General features: G+C 42.9%; 1 protein-coding gene across 1 annotated transcript in view; it reads left to right on the plus strand.

Moving 5' to 3' along the window:
- mnat1 (MNAT1 component of CDK activating kinase) overlaps window positions 1-18,268 on the plus strand; it is a 35,028-nt gene that overhangs the window by 11,414 nt on the left and 5,346 nt on the right. Inside the window, exons 6-7 of the mRNA XM_077538568.1 lie at window positions 1,357-1,488; window positions 7,487-7,608. Coding sequence (XP_077394694.1) covers window positions 1,357-1,488; window positions 7,487-7,608 — 254 coding nt within the window. The remainder of the gene's footprint in view (window positions 1-1,356; window positions 1,489-7,486; window positions 7,609-18,268) is intronic.

The raw sequence follows: 18,268 nt of genomic DNA on the forward strand, positions 1-18,268 counted from the left end.
GCCACCACAGTTGACATACTATATATTCCATCACTGGCACACATACAGGACACACACACACACACACACACTCAGCCTGGGGGTTCACGGCTGATCATTAAGAGCTTATTACCAGTCATTGTGCTGCTGGGTGCATTGTTCTCATTCTGTGATTCCAAAGCCTCTTGGCTCCATTGTGTTGAGCTGCAGGCTTTGGAAGTGATTGTTCTGGCAGCGCGGCCCGCACAAGCACCATCGCAGATAGCAGGTTAAGCTGTGTGTTTGTTTGTTTAAGGCACAGGGCCTGTCCACTGTAGGCAGATGAGATCAGCGCTCGCCCCCTTGGGGGAACCCTTCTGGGTCCTGACATCTGTATATCCCCGCACCCCCAGACGTGCTGTTCTCGCACTGCTCTCACACACACATACAAACAAAATAAATGCGATGCCTTTTTGGTTGTTCCTCAACTTGAGGTTAATGAGCTGTACCACTAGCAACGTGTTGATTGTTGTTTCACCATACCTAAGCTTTAAATGAAAAGTAGGCATTATATATTTATTCACATACCTTAAGTACATATGTCTTCATTCTTGGTCAGTTGTGGTTTGTTTGGAAAAACAAAATTGTCCTAGCATAACATTTTTTTCAACAATATCTTTACATCTTAGACAGATTCAGCTCTCTTTCCAAGGCAACAAAACATGATAAGCTCCCACATATGCACACTATAATTATAACCAGATCTGATAAGCTATGACAGAGATATAAGCCTCTGAACATGCTCAATAGTATAGTCCATGTTACATTTAAATTGCTGCCAAATGCAAATATGGATTAGATCCAGATGTAAATGGTTTTGATATTGCGTTGTAGCCTGTGACCCTGCATACAGAACAGATAGCAGAACACATTCTTTAAGTTGAAAAGGAGTGATGAAATAAAAAAAGAGATGTAATTTGTTGTTTTATGATTAATTCTAAAATGTTATTTAATTTCATGCCATTATTAATGTGAGGATTCTCACAAACAATTAATGTCCTCGGAAAAGCAACCCCTCATGATAATTTAGGGTCCATATTTCCAAAACTGTGGCCTGAAAATTGGACACTAACCACAGCAATGAAAACGAAACCACCTTGATGGAGACCCCAGGACATGCCGGTACTGGAAGCCGTTAACTATGTTTTGATTATCTGTAAACGCAAAGGTTTCCTGACGTGCCCTGCCAAACCAGCAAAAATGCCCAAACTCATAAGTGAACATGTTCAAGTTTTTTTGTTCTTAAATGTTTCTACTAGAGAACAGTTCAGTGCATACACTGAAAAGTTCAATCAAGATGGTGCAGCACACTTGATGCAACCATTTTTGTTTTCTCAGGAAAAGTCTCAGCTTCCTGCCTACCTCTTGTTTGCCAATCACAAGGCTCGCGTTTCCCAGCTGGAGACTGAGATCAAGCAGCAGAAACACGTGGTCAAAGCCACCAATCACTTTTCCACAGGAATTCAGATGGTGAGTGTGACACTTGTGTTATTTATTGTTAATTAACAAAACTTCAGATGAACCGTTGTGTTGGATCAAAAGACTTGAGGAGGTTTTTCCTCCATTTTCTGGTTCTCCTTTACTGTAAGAAAATGTTCTCATTCCTTCTGTCATGTCATCACATTATTCTGAGCCAGAAGAGAGAGACCTTGTGAATCTGGACCCTATAAGCTTTCCATGCCTGCAGAGACCTTCCATTTTGCTGCTGTTCTAGTTTCCAGTCATTTGTTTTCATTTTTCCTGTGATGAGACAGGCTGTGTCATCACCTGAACCCCTCCCCAACAACCCTCATGAGGAGCGTTTCTATTCCCACAGTTCGGTGATGCATTGGAGAGATATGCGCAAGGTTGTTATGCTGGATCCTCTCTGCCTTTATCAAGTTTTTGTATCAGTGAGGCTCATCACGTGATTGACTCGTCTACTATGGTTTTTCGTCATCATCAAGATTATAAGTGTGAAAGTGTTTGCACCTTCCACCGCGCAAAATTAAACTTGCTGATGGAGAGAGAAACAGCGTTATTATGCCGCTTTTGGTTTCTTCTGCGGTTGCACCCCCCACCCCCACCCCATAATTTATTTTCACTCTACCGTCCCTAAGCTCTCTCCATACATATGCTCCGCTCAGCTGCAAGTTGGGAGAACATGTGGGTTTGAATTTTCCTTCACCTCGGAGTCCAAAAGCATGACTTGTGTTTGACTTGGTGAGATTTCAGCACAGACTGGCAAATTCTTGCAGATTGCTGGAATTCATTTATCTGCTAAGTTGTGGTCCCTTGTTCCAAGATGAGTTCAAGTTGGAGGAAACACATCAGCAAAGCTGCTCTGTCATTAAAGCACGTACAGTGATGCCAATTAGTACTTGGAAAAATAAACGCTTTGGCATAAATAAGTATAGGACACCTGGTCATTACACCCTTATGAATTTAATGTGGAAGAAGTTAGAGCGTTAGCAAGTTTATTGTCCATTGTTGTTCATTATGCAGTGGTTTAGTTTTAGAAAAGGATTCTGTGAAAACTGCTTAGAGACAAATTCATCAAAACTGAGAGGCAATGCTTGGGCATTGTGGTGGAATCCAATAATACACATTCCCAAAGTTAGTAGAGTATTAAAAATGTGATTTTGTAATGGTCCGTTTGACAAACCGAAGAAAAATGTTACTGGCACCTGGTATGAAAAATTGCAGCTTGTTTTTCAGGAACTAATGCAGTTCTGGCAATGGGGATCCTGTTGACGAAAACACTAAGAGATCATTTAAGGGCTTTCCATCCAAATGTTTCAACATTTTTAATGGGGAAGTCAGCCCCAAAATTTTCTTCATATTTTATATGTGCCCCCACTAGTTTGACAATTATATTTTTATTATTATTATTATTATTATTTATTAGTGTCTTCTAATCTAAACGACAAATACCAAAGATGCACAGTCAGGATATTTTTCTCTTATATTAACTTAATATGCAACAAGTATAAAATGTATATATATATATTTTTAATTCCCAATGAATAATATTAATCTTAAAACAAAATTTTAGCAAAAATGTATTATTTAGTGTTTATCCAAATACAAATTCTTTGACCCTCAAGCAATCTCTTTTTACTAGCATTCTAAATGTTTTGATTTGGCTTAATAATAAATCAGTTTGTTTTTGAAAATATAAAAACAATATTGTAGAATAAGGGAATGTTTAGCATAAGGCAAAAGCAAACAACGATCGAGATGAATGAACAGTTGGTTGATTTTTATGGCCTCTAATTTTATCAACCGTGTTGATGTGCAAGTTCATCTGTCACACAAGTTGATAGTCATCACTAACCCCACCACATGCAACACTTTAGCCTGCCTCATCTCTCAGGCCAAGGTGAGCTGTCACCGGTGGGATGACATATCTGCCCGTGTTTGAGCCCACCAATCCGAGGAACGTAAAGATGTGGAGGCTCCAGTCTTTAAATAAAGAGTGCTCTAATGTCTCGTCTGATGCAGCAGCTGTGTCATGTTGTTGACTGGGAACATGCGAGTAAACATCTAAGCCCTGACTTTGGGACCCCAATGTACGAGTATTCCGGTTGAGTCAGAAAACTTTCAAATGGATACTTGATGAATTTTTAGACCATCCAAATGGAAAGTTGCCTGGGCCCAGGTGCGTTGCGAGGCTTGGGATGTGCCTGGTCTTGTCTCAGGAATGGCTTGGAAATTGTGCGCTAATCCGTCACTTTGTACTGGCACTATTGAAGAAAGACATATTCGGCGGTGTGCGAGTAAATGCACACAACCCTTCCTAGTCTGAGTAAATATCCTTTGAAGAATCAGTTGCTCACTGAAATCAAAAGAGAAGTACTGCATGGGAGGCAGCCAACTTGTCCCTGTTCAAACACGTTGCTTGTTTTTGTCTGACACATTAAACCAGCGTCAGTGCCAAACAATGACAACTCCTCTCTCTCGGCACCTGCTCGTGGACATTAATTTACGATCATTAACATATAAATGGCAGGTTTGTGCAATGTGCAACTTCTGACGCCTGGTTTTGCATTGTTTAAGCGTTTCGGATTCGTTTGTACCAGGACAGTCATGTCAAGTGTGCGTTCTATCTTTGCATGTGTATTTGCAGCCCAGGAATCATCCCGGGCTGCTTTGTCCCATTCCCAAAGAGAGTTGACCGTTGGGGAATTGCTCTAGCTTTCAGTGGCATCTTAAATGAAAGGTTCTCGCACCACTGTGGCCTGATTCACTCGTCACAGGCAGCAGAGCAGCTGACATTCTTGACAATGCCGCCATGGGCACCCCAGTGGAAGCTGCTGGGATGCACACAACTCAAATGCACAGGCGGCCAAATGTGGGCGGCAAGTTTATCCCTAAACATAGATGTGTAGCTGACTTAAATATCCTCGGGTTCTCTCTGGCATTATTCTATTAGACGTGATGTGACTTGATCTGTTTAGAAAATACAAATACAAGTGCAAAAAAACTGTTCAGTCAGGTTTGTTTTTGCTTTGTTCAGTCGTCCTCTACAGTGACCTCCGATTGGGAGACAGGCTCGAGCTGAGCTTGACTTTTTTTTTCTGGCAGACTGGCCCAACCTGTTCTGCCTGAGAGGTTGGCGTTACATACTCCCCACCCCCCGTTCAAATCCCCACTCAGTACCACAAACCTTCAATCGTGTTTTTTTTTTTTTTTGTTCCCCCGTCCAAATTCTGGAATTACTTTTCCATGTGATGTCATTACAAATCACTGATTTTTGTGACTTTTATTTTTTATCTGACGCCAGTCGATCACTACAGGCCTTTTTGATAGTGCAGGGGGTCAGGTCAGGGGCTAAAGAGAACTGTCAGCTGTGATTGGCACGAGCACATGTGGGCATTCACACCTCTGCCCCTCTCCCTGGCTTGCCCCTCTTTAGGATGGCCTCAACAACCCTCGCCTGCGTCTCAGGCAAGCCCAGCCCGGCAGAAAAAAGGACTTGACAGCTTTAAGGGCTTTGCACTGGGGCAGCTGCTTCTGGTTATATACTAAGTTATATTTAAACGTGTAAGGCAAGGGGCAGCTTTTACACTTGCTACTTGATGATCAGATGTCATTTTTACGTGAATGGAGAGGCTCTCTGTGGTGTGTACACTATGTGGACAAAAGGATTACACACCTGCAAAGCAGTGTCGTGTGGTGAGGTTCCAGTCTTGTCCATTCAATCTCTTTGTGGGAATGAGGATTATTACAAATGAGGAACTGGAACATATTGAAGAGGAAGCACTATTTAGTGTCAACTAAAAGTTATCTCACTGCACTTTGCTCAGTATCATGTACATGAAGTAAATGAGCGTGTCCAACAGGAAAACTGAGTCAGTCAACCATGGCCCAGTGTGGGGCAGCCATCTGCCTCGAACCACTGTGGTAATTGTAGAGGCGGTCGTTGTGAAAATGTTGGTCTCTAATGTTGCTGTATAATGGTGTGTGCTGTTGATTTTTAATGTCTGCTTAAGGTAGACAGTGTGTGATGCACTTTAAAAGGCGGATCTCTCGCCACTTTGAAGTAAGGGGACTTTTACGAGTGTGTGTGCCTCATAAAACGTCCCTTGAGCGTCTGCTTTATCATTCCGACACATCAATTGGCGAACACATCCAAGTTTGTCCAGGTAAGATAGACTGTAGTGTTGTGAGACGCATGCGTATGGGCTTCCTGTTGTGCCCAACATTTGAGAAATACAGCTAAGCCTGTTTCTTATGCAGCGTTAGTACGGCTGTTTGAAGGTGACCTTTTCGAGGAATGCAACCGAAAGCTCTCGAGAGTGGAGGCTCGCTGTCGCGTCTGTCACTTGAGAATCTGCTTTACTGCTCCGTAGGCATCTGCAGCTTCCTTCTCCAGCACGTTGATGTTTCTTCTGCCGCTTCCCACCCCCCGCCGTTTAATCCCATTGCGTCGACTGTTGCATTGTAGTTAAGTAGTGCTGAAAGTTTGACGGTGGTTGGATGAGAGAGTGAAGGAGTGCAAATTTGTGAGAGAGTTGCTCGGCATTATTTGGCACGTCTGTGTTTCGTTAATCTTTGGCAGGGGTGCCCCCGTTTGTATGAATGATGGGACAGTGTTGGAGACCATCGGCAACCCAAGGTTAAAGGGAGAGGCAAGATGTAGCGAATGTGCACAGAACCAAGTGTCTAAGCAAGTTTCGAATCAGTGCAGAAACATTTAAAAAAAAAAAAAAAAAAAAAAAAGCACTGGAGTTGAGGTTGCACTGTACAGTATATTGAAACCATTTAAAGTAAGTGTTGTCTTTTACTTCCATCAAACAGTTGTTGACTTAGCCATAATGGATTTCCACAACCTTAAGTGAGTTTGTTTAGAATAATCATGTTGTGTTTGGCTCAGTTAGTCTGTATTCACTGTCTCAATGTGCATCCTTGGTGCTTTAGTAACTTCCAGTAGAGCTTAGGTGGCTTTACTTGTGTATAAGGCTGAAGTGTGTGTGAGGCTGTGGAGACACATGTTACTCATTTAGTTTGCTTTTCATTAACTCCCCTCTGAGCTCTCTTGTTTATTCTGTCCCCGCTAAATTCTCATCTTTTTATCTTCCTTTGTCTTTTTTCGTTCCTTTTGAGTTTCCCTATAATTTTCGCCGTTTGTTTAGGCATCCTCGTTATAATTCCCGGATTGTCTTCTGAGTCGGATTACTTTCATGCGGACACGAAGTGGCTCTGACTTTGTGGAAATTCCCCTTATGATGGATGAATCACAACTCGAACAAATCTGCAATGGCCTTTAGTGGTTAAAGTTATCGTTTGATTGCCAAGCTTGAACTTCAAGTGTGAAACCTCAACTGACTGTTGACTAAGAAACTATTTTTTTTGTGCTTCACATTGCTTGACAATGAAAAGTGTCAGCGTCAGACACTCATGCGTGTAAATGTATTTTCTTGAGGTTTTCAAAAATTGTGCTCTTGTGAAAGTTTAACCTTCCCCATGTGAAAAGAAAATTCACATTTAAATTGAAATTCATATGTTGGATATTAATACTTTCATAGTGAAGTATGTGCTCTCACACTGTTCCACCTAATGCATCCGTGCAGTTTTAAAAACTACCCCAAACTGAAGTGAGTGGAGCCATGTTAGTATTTTGCAGGTGAAAAGTGGCGGCTGTCAGCATGATGCAGTACAGAACTGAAAAAAACAACCACAATTAAAAAAACAAACACCTCTTTCACACTGTCAAACAAAACAGAACATGTTAAAAATATAATCACATAAAAAGGGTGCTAAAGTTGGCTCACAAAGTGCTGCTTATCTAAACCAGTTTGTCAGGAATTTGTTAATACTCTGCTTTGATTGACAGTAAGCCTTTTTATAAATTGTTTTGTTGTCTTATGTCATTGTGACTGTGACATAGTTTCCACTGTGGACCAATGTTGATTATTGTCTAGCTTTAAATGAGTTATTAGTCATTCTCTCACTGTCTTGCTTTTTCTACCAACCTCCATTCTAGGGTCAGACGGTATCTCTGCAAGCTGTTCCCAAGTTAGAAGAAGCCCTTTACCAGTACAAGCCCCTCCAAATTGAAACCTTTGGACCGCCGGTTCCAGAACTGGAGCAGCTGGGAAGATTGGGGTAACAGTTTTATACACACACAAACCATTTTCATTTCCTTAAATAGCAGCCAGTTTTAAAAGAAAATATGAAATTATGCACAAGTAGAAAGTCTGTCAGTCAGAATGGGTGTTAAATATTGAGGTTCATTCATTCCACAATGACAACAATTTGAAGTATTAATTTGCTATTCAGTCATACACATCACTGCTTTGGTGAAGAAGGCTAGGACACATTTCTGATTATCGTCCGATTAACGGCGAGTCTGAAAGCAAATTAGCGAAGGAGAGCATCCCACAAGCCGCCACAGTGCCTCTGCAGGAGCGTCCATTAACACACACAGGAAGTGCTCCCCCCCACCTCGCGACAGCCCCCTTTGGGCCAATCAATCCACGACGCCACTGGTCCAGTCCTCACCAAATGCAAGTCATTCATCAGTCAGCCCCAGCGCCCGGCCGTCTGCACTGCAACGGGCTGCTACTAAAACCCTCCCACATAGTGAGAGCGGCCTGTTTTTATTGGGCGAGAGCATCAAAACATTTGGGGGAGGATGCGGGCCATCTTCAATACTGCTTTACCCTGACTGTAAGCTTCATTTGACTGAGATATGCATCTTATTGTATTTTTGTTGTCCTTCAAGTTTATCATGAACTTCAACTTGTGGAATTGCCGGGAAAGACAATTATTTAATTAAGCTGAAACATGCTTTACGAGAGAGTTGAAAAAGAATAGCTGTTACATGTTTATTGTTACATTGTGTATTCAGTGAAATGCTGAGGCCATGCTTCCTTCAGTGAAGTTAATCAATATGTAGATGGAACATATAGCATAGTTTAGATCAGGGATGGGTAACAGTGTACATACACTGGGTGGGGTCACATTCACGGTGCAAGGGTCGAGTTCGCCAGTCGGCTAGCTGGCGAGCTCAGTAACAGGGCTAGGTTTCACTAGGTACGCTGGCGTGAGACCGGGGCTTTTCCCTGCCGGGCTTGGGGTTCCGGGGTACCGCCCGATCCCCCGGTGCTCCCTCCTCTCTTTGCCTCTCCAGTGTTCCGCCCTTTCACCCGGCTGGAGGTGGGGTGGGCGCGGTTGCCCTCTCTGCGCCGCTGATTGCAGACATCCCAAAAATGTAAAAATCGGGAGAGGAAAAGGACATCAGTGTTTGTCACATTGCAGTGACGATCATATACATTTTAAAATGCATGTACAAAAAAATAAATAAATACACTATCCTGACCCAACAACAAATGGTTTGAAGATAACAAAATAACCACATACGGTCATTTTTTTCCACAGTGTAAAAGGCCCCCATGAATAAAAATTAACATTCAAGGATGGCACAAAAAATCTGAAAAGAAAGCAACATTTAGTGCAAGACCTCATTTTGTATATATATATTTTTTAAATATAAAAAAGTAAACTCACTTGACGTTTTAATTTTATTGAGGCACTATGTTTGTCCTGCATATTATTTAAAAATCCACAAATGATTATTAGGCTTTCTTAGGTTATCATATATGGAAATATGAAACTCGGTATAAACACAACTGAGATATGCCTGTCATCTAGTGGTGAATGGCGATATTACAACATAAAACTACAGTTGACCCCTATGTATTTGCAACTCAGCGCCCGCAGATTCGTTTTTTTTTTGTTGTTTTTTTTTCCCCAATATTTTATTCAGATTTTGAATTTTTCTCAGTATTTCCATGATTTTTTGACATTATCGGTTGTTTTTTGTGGGCAACAAATTTTGCATGCTTATCAGGGTTTTTTGAAGAATTTTTGGGGTTTAGAATTTTTCTTTTTTTTTCTTTTTTGGAAATGTAATCAAAGGGCCACTCAATCTGAGGTGCAAGTTACCCATCCCTGTCTTAGATGGTGTGCTTATGTCTATGTGTCAGTCCAGGTGGACCAATGCTAGAAAGGCCGCAGACATATAAATGTCCTGAGTGTAGAACTCCAGCAATGACACAGGCTGGCCCGGTCAGATGAACCACAACTCCAAAAATGCAATATGCCGTCAAGTGAAAAGCAAGGAAATAGTGCTGACACTTTGGCGCAGTATGCATATTCTGCTACGTTTGAATTTTTGTGCGTGCTTGCTCAGATATACATTGATGGTCGAAGCTTGCACATGCACACAGCCAGTGTTCCTCCAACCTGGTATACTCATCGAGTCACCCCTGTTATTGCACTCCCAGCATTTTGGCTATAATGGAACGGGTGTGCTGTGTGGTAAATATTCACATACGCGTGTGCGTGTGTGCGGGAGAGAATGCAGACAGGGTTGAAGGGGTGAAAAGTGAGTCCCCTGTGTGGAGTGTTGGACGCCAGCTCCAGTCCTGTGACCTGTGAAGGGAAATATGTTTGAGAGTGGATGTGCCTCAGTGTGGATGAGCTGGAAGAGCTGCGAGGCAGCAGGTACTTATTTTAAAACTTGGCTGTTTGTCTTGGTCAAGGCCCGCAAGTGACAGCAGCACCAGTGGTGATTTGTCTTGGATGCAGCCGTCAAGGGAGACTGGAGTACATACACGGACACGCACACACCCTCCCTGGTGGCTTCACTGCCTCCAGACGTGGACTCGTGCACTGATATCTAGTCATCACGTGGCTAACTGGGGCGCTACTTCTCATTCCAGACAGATGACATCTTCAGACATCCAAAAGTGTCTTCTCAACTTCTCTTTCCACATTCGCATATTTCATTAAGGACACTTTTACAGTCTAAGACAGGGGTCAGCAGCTTTTACTCTTTAAAAAAAAAAAAAGCAATTTTCATCCAAATAAATGCCAAATTTCGAGCCGCAAAACATTTGAACATTATCATGAACGAAACAGTCAGTCTAATGTACTGAGAGGCCCAAGAGCTAATTAGAGCTACATCGTAACACAAAATATGCAGCATCCATTACTTTCATATTCATATTTCTAACCTTTGTCTTACGTTTTTAGATATTTATTTATTTTTGTTATTATTATTATTATTATTTATTTATTTTTTGTAATTGTTCATACTTTCTAACTTTCTGTCAAATTTCTGACACATTTTGGGTAATTTTATGGTCATATTATGCCTCAGCCTTTTTTTTTTTTGGAAATGTTATCATGGGTTCTATCGCTATTTATGACTTTTTTTTTTTCTGCCTTGTTTGCTAGCAATTTTCTAATATTTTGTTGGACATTTATAGTATTTTTGGGGATTACTTATTTGTTTTTTGGGCATTTTTATGGTTACTCCTGGACTCAAACCCGAGTCCTCAGAACTGGGAGGCGGACGTGCTAACCACACAATCACCGTGCCACCATAAATGTTAAGTGTAAACATTTTTTTTTTTTCAGCTTACAAACTGAAAAGCTCTTCACTGAGCAGCAAGTTCACATAACTTGGAAAAGTGCAAATAATTTATTAAAATCAAAAGTACAAATATTCTTACAGGTGCATGTGCACATTATAAATCAATCTATATAAAAGAAATTGCCAATGCTATCATGGCCAAAATCATTGCCATAATTACTGCTCCATTTCCGACTTAAAATCATCATCACTTGATCTCTCTGAAAAACATACTTTTGTACAAGTACTGTGTTCATTCATTTGAACTGATGGCAATTTGATGTTCCCACTTGACTGACCATTTGAACTTTTATCTTATGCGGTAAGTGGTTTTGTGTGTTGTCTCGGGAAGACAGTCTGTTCTTTGCGACGGCGTTGTCAACAGTATAACCACTCTTGGAAACATGAATGGTGATGGTGGGAGGAGGCCGTCGGTCTCATGTAGACCATCTTATGTACAGCATTGAAGACCGTGAGAGAACACACTTTAATTTTTTAGTTTGAAGTTGCATGTGTAGATTGTCATCTGGGGTCTGACTTTGTTTTCCACAAGAACACTTTTTGAAAGCTCCGGCTGTGGAGGTGATGAAAGGCTGACTGAGATCTTGGACAAGGACAAATCATATGGGCTGGTGGGGGTAGGGAAAAGAGAAATTGGCTACAGAGCGTTGAAACATTTGCCTCAAACCTCAAGTGCTGACAATGAGGCCTCGCCAGAACAGTTGTTTGTGTTGGCTCTGAGCACCCTGAAATTACCCATCCTTCTCTGACAGAATTTGCTCAATGCACTTGCCAAAAGACGGCATGTATAATATTTAGAGGTTTCGCCTCCTCCCCTCGACTTTGCCTTGCTTTTGCATAATTAGTGGAAAAAGTGAGTTTTCTGTTGGGAGTGCTTGTCAGGCATCTGCCGCTTGTTTCGAGGTGATGCCGAGCAGCTGAACGAACAGTGTTTAGTCTGGGGCTCCTCTCCTGGGGATGCACCTCTCTACAGGAAGGAAGTGAACCGCGGTGCACGTTCGCACACCAAAACAGGCGAGTCAGAGAGGGTTAAACTGAGATGAGCCTTGTTACAAGCATCACGGTACCTGGATGATTGAGTTGGTCCATTTGTCCTCTGGAACCAGATTTAGCAGACAGTTCCGTGCAAAAACAAATGGGACTGATTTTAGGGATTTAATTTCAACCATGCATAAAATTAACGATCAATTAATCAGTTGTCAGGGTCCGACCAATATTGTGAGGCAGTGATTAATAATATTTCTGCCCACCTATAATTCATTAACAGCTGCAACGGAACGGAAGTATCCATGCATTTCCATCGATTACCCTGCATGTCGGACGGGAGACAAAAATACTCAGGTTAGCTTAGCGCTAGATAGCAGCTGGTGTGACGTAAGCAGGTGGATTTAAAATTGGTTGAAAAGTACACCCAAGTTCTGCCGTTGGCCAGTGTACGGCGAAGGATCCTAGAGGTAAAAGTTATTTTAAATTGAAAAGGAAAACCTTCTCGTAGGTTGACGCGGCTCCGTTAGCGTGTCGGTGTACAGTTTTCAAAAAAGTGAATTTGAGGGTTGATTAAAGCACTTTGGATATAATATAGTGCGTTGAGAATGAGATAAGATAAAGTGCTACACACTGAACAAAAATTTTCAACACTTTTTTGCTGTTTTTGCTCCAAAGAAATTTTAATGTTTTTATGTGCATGTAGAAAAAGTTTAAGATCTTTGAGGAAGCATAAACAAAAGTGTTGCGTTTATATTTTTGATCAGTGATAAGTGAACTTCATTAACCATTTTGATCAAATTAGCTTTTTAATTTTTTGGACTATCACATTTTTCGGCAAAAGTAGAATTATTAACCCATTTGAGTTAATTCAAACAGGTTAACCGCTGGTTAAACAGTGTACAAATAACAAACACTGATTTTGGGTGCGAGTCCGAGCTCAGCTATTTACGCATTTACTAGATTACACACTGAGGAGTCTTCACGTGTCCTTTCTTTACTGTGTAGGGCAGCTGCACCCTCTGCCCCATTTTAGCAAGTGAGCGTGACTGGCATATACCTATTTTTTGTTGGGCCATACTCGGCACCCGTCTGCCTAGCAACAAATGGCCATGCATGCGCAAGGAAAAAAGATTCAAGCAGTTTGATTGGTCCACATTGCCTGCCAGCCAAAATGTTTGTGTTTGAGTGATGGATTTGCTGTGTTTAGTGCATCCTTGAAAATAGGAAAGAAAAAAATGCGCACGTCAGACCGGAAGAGTGAGATCAGTGTTGTTTTCAGAGTGTAGCCTATCTAAGTGGTCAATGTCCCATCAAACGTCACTGTTCCGGTTTTATTTTCATGCATAAAGCATAAATCACTTGCACGCACATAGACTAGCAATGTTTTAACATGTGCTTAAAGGACGGCAACTCACTGCTCTGGTTGTGAGCCAGGGGTTAATGGGTCTCTGAGTGATACTCTCCTCCCGCATGTGCTCTTTAGCTTCAGCGTCCCCGACGATGTCTGTGTGTTTATGTGATATGCAAGTGTGCACGTGTTAATATTGGGAGGGAGTAGTCCAGAATGTTGCCTCAATTCCGGGCGGACAGCTTTTCAGGCACCATGGATGTGGCATTTGGTGTTAGCATTACCTAGGGCTGGGTATTGCTAACAATGTCACGATAGAATGCGTATCACATACTTTTTTATGAAAACAGTTAAATGTTCACCCAAATGTTAGTTTTATTATGCTGGATGGCAAAAATGTTTTCTCCTTTTAATGCTAGCAGCACTTCCGGTTTACAGCGTCATGCATTGTGCGTTTGTGCGTAACGATACGTGTATTGTAAAGAGCATTCCCTCTAAAAGCCGTTTTTAAGGGAATGAATCTCTTTCTACTTTTGGTAAATATCTCAGTGATATTTCCCTTTCTTTGCGTCTCCTATCTCACTCTTGATGGAAAAAGAAAAACAACATGGCTATGTTGTTTTTCCATCAAAATGCAGAATAATTTCTAAAATCGGACATGAATGACTTCCTCGTGTATCTCGCATTCTCTGATCTCTGCTGGGTGTTCATCCATCTGATGTGCCTGATGGAGCTGCTGGCGGGGATGAAGTGATCGGGGAGGGCCTTGTGGGGGTCATGGGTCGCTGACAGTAGTGGACGTGAGGGTGCTGAGAGTGACAGGACCAGAGTGATGGCACCTTGGAGAGACTGCGAGCCTCTCCCAGTCACACTCTCTCGCACAAGCACAGCTTTGATGCTGAAGTTATGAGCCAGGAGGCTGCGGCGCCAGTTTGAATGACCTCAAGTGAACTCCCTCAAGAGCAGTCGTCTTTGATCTACTTTTACTATAATTTAAAAGACTCAGATTTTGTACTCATTGGGCCAATAAAAATAGTCAGCGTTGTTGCCAGAACAACTATTTATGAGAAACTGGTTTGTTTGGTTCTTGCATAACAAAAGGGCTTTTCCCCTCAAATACGTGAAGACCTAAAGTTGAACTTGGTTGCTAAGATATGTGATATGTCCTCCACTCTCAGTACACGTGCTGCTTTCTTATGTTACAAGACAGCAATCATTTAAGTGCTCTCATCTAAAAACCTGGCTTGGCTCTCGCAGTGGTCACAGATTTTCAGTTTGCATAGCCAAAAGAGATGGCAGACGCTGTCAAACAATAGGCTGGAGGGGAAGCAATTTGACTTGCAAAGTCGTTCATGTCAACCCGTGACTTCAGCCCAGGTAAAATTCTCAGCCTCTGTCGTCCTGTACGTGCGGACTTTCCTCGTTACTAACCAGATCAAAAACAATATGGAGTGCAGCCATCGTCCAATTGTACACCCGCCCCCACCCAGGCCATTATCCCGTCTGTCTCAGTAAACAGACCATTAACAGACAGCGCCGGTGGAGGCCAAATCACTATTGTTTCCCTCCCATAGATCTGTGCAAATATTGATCCTCTGGAAGTACCAGCCCAAATAAGTGTACAGGCAGGTTGAGAAGCCTTTTTACTTGTCTGCGAGTCATTTCGGAAAAGTAGCAAGCATTGCACAAGTGACAAATACATTTCTGGTCTATCTGCAACAACACCACTTTGAGTGTTGTTTTTCCCCTCTGTGGGCTATTCGCCAGACAACCTAGCAGTCTCCCTCTGCGATGAAGCCAGCCAATTCAAGCCATTTCCAGCATGAAGGGAACTCCAGGTTTATTGGCGCCGCAGCTTCAGTGCAAGCAAGGCCAATACTCGGCAGAGGTGATGTCTCGTGACTATTTTGAAGCACAATGATATTTGTGGAGGTTGGCGAAAGCAGCTGCCCACTGGAAGGTCACGTGCTTTGGACTCACAGTTTGACTGTGCTCGTAACAAATGCGCATGTAGAATGTGGGTTTATAAACTCGACACAACTCTCCCCTGCCGGTGATGTACGGAGTCTTAGTGGGCACATTTTCCCCTCTTAAGAGCTTCAGAAAGAAAACAAACGTGTAATGTGGAGCCTACCACACATACCTAAAGGAAGGAAGTGCATCATCTTTATGATTTATGCATTTTGAGCCTCCTTGTTATTTTGGTCTTTTTGCCTCAACTACAACCCTATCTTTCTTCTCTTTCTTGTCTTACTGAAATCCACCTTGCCTGCCCCACAGTCCTCCAGGTGATTTGTAATTGATACCGCCCCCCCTCCTGGGAAAACTCTATTCTTCCTCTGTGTATAGGTGCTCTATTCCCAGAATGTTACGTCTAGCTGTCAAGGTACCTTTGCCGGTGTATATGTGAGCGCCTCAGGCTAGCAGCCATTCCCAGAACAGCATATGTCCCTCCATTGTTTACAGCTGCATTTGGTTAGCGACGACACTGATGTCATGTCATTCTTCTCCCTCCACAGTCCACTGGGCGCCCTCCCTGCCCCCTTTAGGCTTTTCAGGGTGGCGCAGGGTTATCAAGTGGCAACTCTGGAGAGGAAAGAAAGACGTGCTGTGGATCAAGTAGCACGCAGGGTGTGTGATGTCCCTCCAAGTATAAAGCCCGTCCTAGTTAGCCAGCCTCTACTGACCCCATCAGGCTCGAATGAGGACTTGCAGGACCAAGAGAGTGCCGTGGATGAGCAGTGACAGGTGGCAGCTTGGTCAGGAAGTGAAGCATGCAAAACAATCGGCCTTTATCATAGGCGGAGTCTGTAAGAGACGACAATAGTGCTTAACCATTATCATTAAAGCTTCTGACTTGAGGGCAACTTCCAGATTCTCACTCACCCTCCATGTATAAGGCGGGTGTCAATTTCAAGTATCAAGCAGGGCATCTGTTAACACTCTAAACATGTTGCTCTTAACTAAGTCTTAGTGATAGCTTCCGCCACTTCTCCTTCAGGGATGCAGCCTCAGTCTGTCAGTGGCGATGATAAGACACTTGATCATGGATAAGAGGTGATGTAACCGCAAGTTGGGCTAATCTGGCGGACAGTGGGTATGCTAATAGCTGAGGGTCCTTCTCACACGCCGCCGCATCCCAGAGGAAGCCGGATTCAATGGAGAAGAGGATGGCCTTTGACCCACAGCGCTGACAGGCTGCTGTTGACAGATATAGTATACCTGTGAGAGTGTTTGCCTTCTCTGCAGGGGGTATCTGGGCAATTCCTATAATGTGCTCTGCTGGATTTGCCGTATGTCTCGAAAAGAAACAACTTCGCCCTTAGACAAACACCAATTGTGTAACCGCTGCACACCGCTTGTAGTCACAATGTGCTCAGTGTGCTGCGTCTTCCACACGGGTACATTTTCTCTGGGGGTAGAGTGGTGTGAAGGAGGGGCAGATGGGGCAACCGTGCTGTGAGTGAAACCGGAGCTGCCAGTGGAATGCAGGGAGGGGGTGTTTTTGGAGAGTAGGGTTTGGCGGGGGTAGACTAAAGGGGTAGGATGGGTGATTAGGGGGTGACAGCTGAGTGCTGACCCCTCTATACTGACAAATCATCTGGCAGGTGTGTGGCTCTGCGCAATCCCACCCCCCTCCCCTTCTTTGGCCCTCATCGCTCCCAGGCCAGGAATCCTCAACCGCAGTCGGAGCTGTGCGCTAAAGGAAGACTTCCGGGCACCATTGCTGCCACCCAGCTCAGCTCCGTGTCCAGTATTTGTCAGCTGTGCTCATTTGTGCACACGTCAATCCGCTAGTCTGAAATAAACATCTCAAATTTGTAGGAGCTGGACTCGCTCCTAAAATCCTGATTTGCTAATTGTGCCGACGTCGGTGAACGAATGCTGATTTGATTCGTTATGTCGTATTTCCATGGGGGAAAAAATCCCAGAAAATAAATAGAATTTGAACGTAATAGTAAATGGAGAAGACTTGTATAGTGCTTTAGCTGCACCATATGGTGTCTAAAGCCCGATGTTCAAAAACTATTCTTGACAATAATATGTTCTATATGCAGTCCTAGTAGTCGAAATACGGTATTCTGGTTAATAGATCAGCTTCAGAAAACAGGTGAGCTGTGATTGGTTGTTGCCTAAGCCCTGCGTAAGTGTGATGTCATCTTCAGCGCGACAGCAAGTGGCAAAATGGCCGCCCCCTGAGATGGATAAACACGGCAGGATTTTGCTGCATAACTCATATTCCACAAATGGAATATTAATCAGAATGTCATGCTAATGAGGATTGAGGTCACATATAACATAATATTGTCAAGAAATGTTTACGGTTGACTTAAATTCGAGATCATAGATATATTGGCTATGGAGCAAGTCTCATGTCTGGCTCCAATAATTTAATTAGGACTCACTGAATTCTTTTGCAATTTTGATGTGGATTGGTTTGTTACAAACATCAGACATTCAGCTATGATACGAGCCACGTGTCATTTTATAATCGGGGCTTTAACAAAGAGACCATCGCGGGACTCCGCCACTCAGAAGGCTCTATGTATTGATATCTATGCTAACAGCTGCTTGCCTGAAATGTACGTGTTTTGCTTCTTTTGGTTATGAATCATGCTTGATGATGAGGCGAAGCAAACAAAAACACGTCTGATCCTTTGTAATCAAAATAAGAGGCGACCATGGACCAGTGAGGGAGTTGCAAAAGCCAACAGGTGCTCAAGCTGAGGTCTCGTCTCAGGTCACCGCTAAAACTTGAAAGGGCATCACTTGAACTTCATTCATACTGCCAACTGGCTCACAATCACAAAACGCGAACGTGCTTCAAAGCAAACAGGAATGTTGTCATGTGTAACAGGCGGCAGCCAAACAAACAGCGTTTTGACAATGAGGGTTTTGTTGGAAGCGGCTTTGATTGCGTCGTCGTCTGCGTGCGTCTGCTCTGTGGTTTGCGTGTTGATTAAGTGTCTGCCTGCTGAAATAACCAG

Source organism: Festucalex cinctus, chromosome 12 (assembly GCF_051991245.1).
Source record: "Festucalex cinctus isolate MCC-2025b chromosome 12, RoL_Fcin_1.0, whole genome shotgun sequence".
Lineage (NCBI taxonomy): Eukaryota > Metazoa > Chordata > Actinopteri > Syngnathiformes > Syngnathidae > Festucalex > Festucalex cinctus.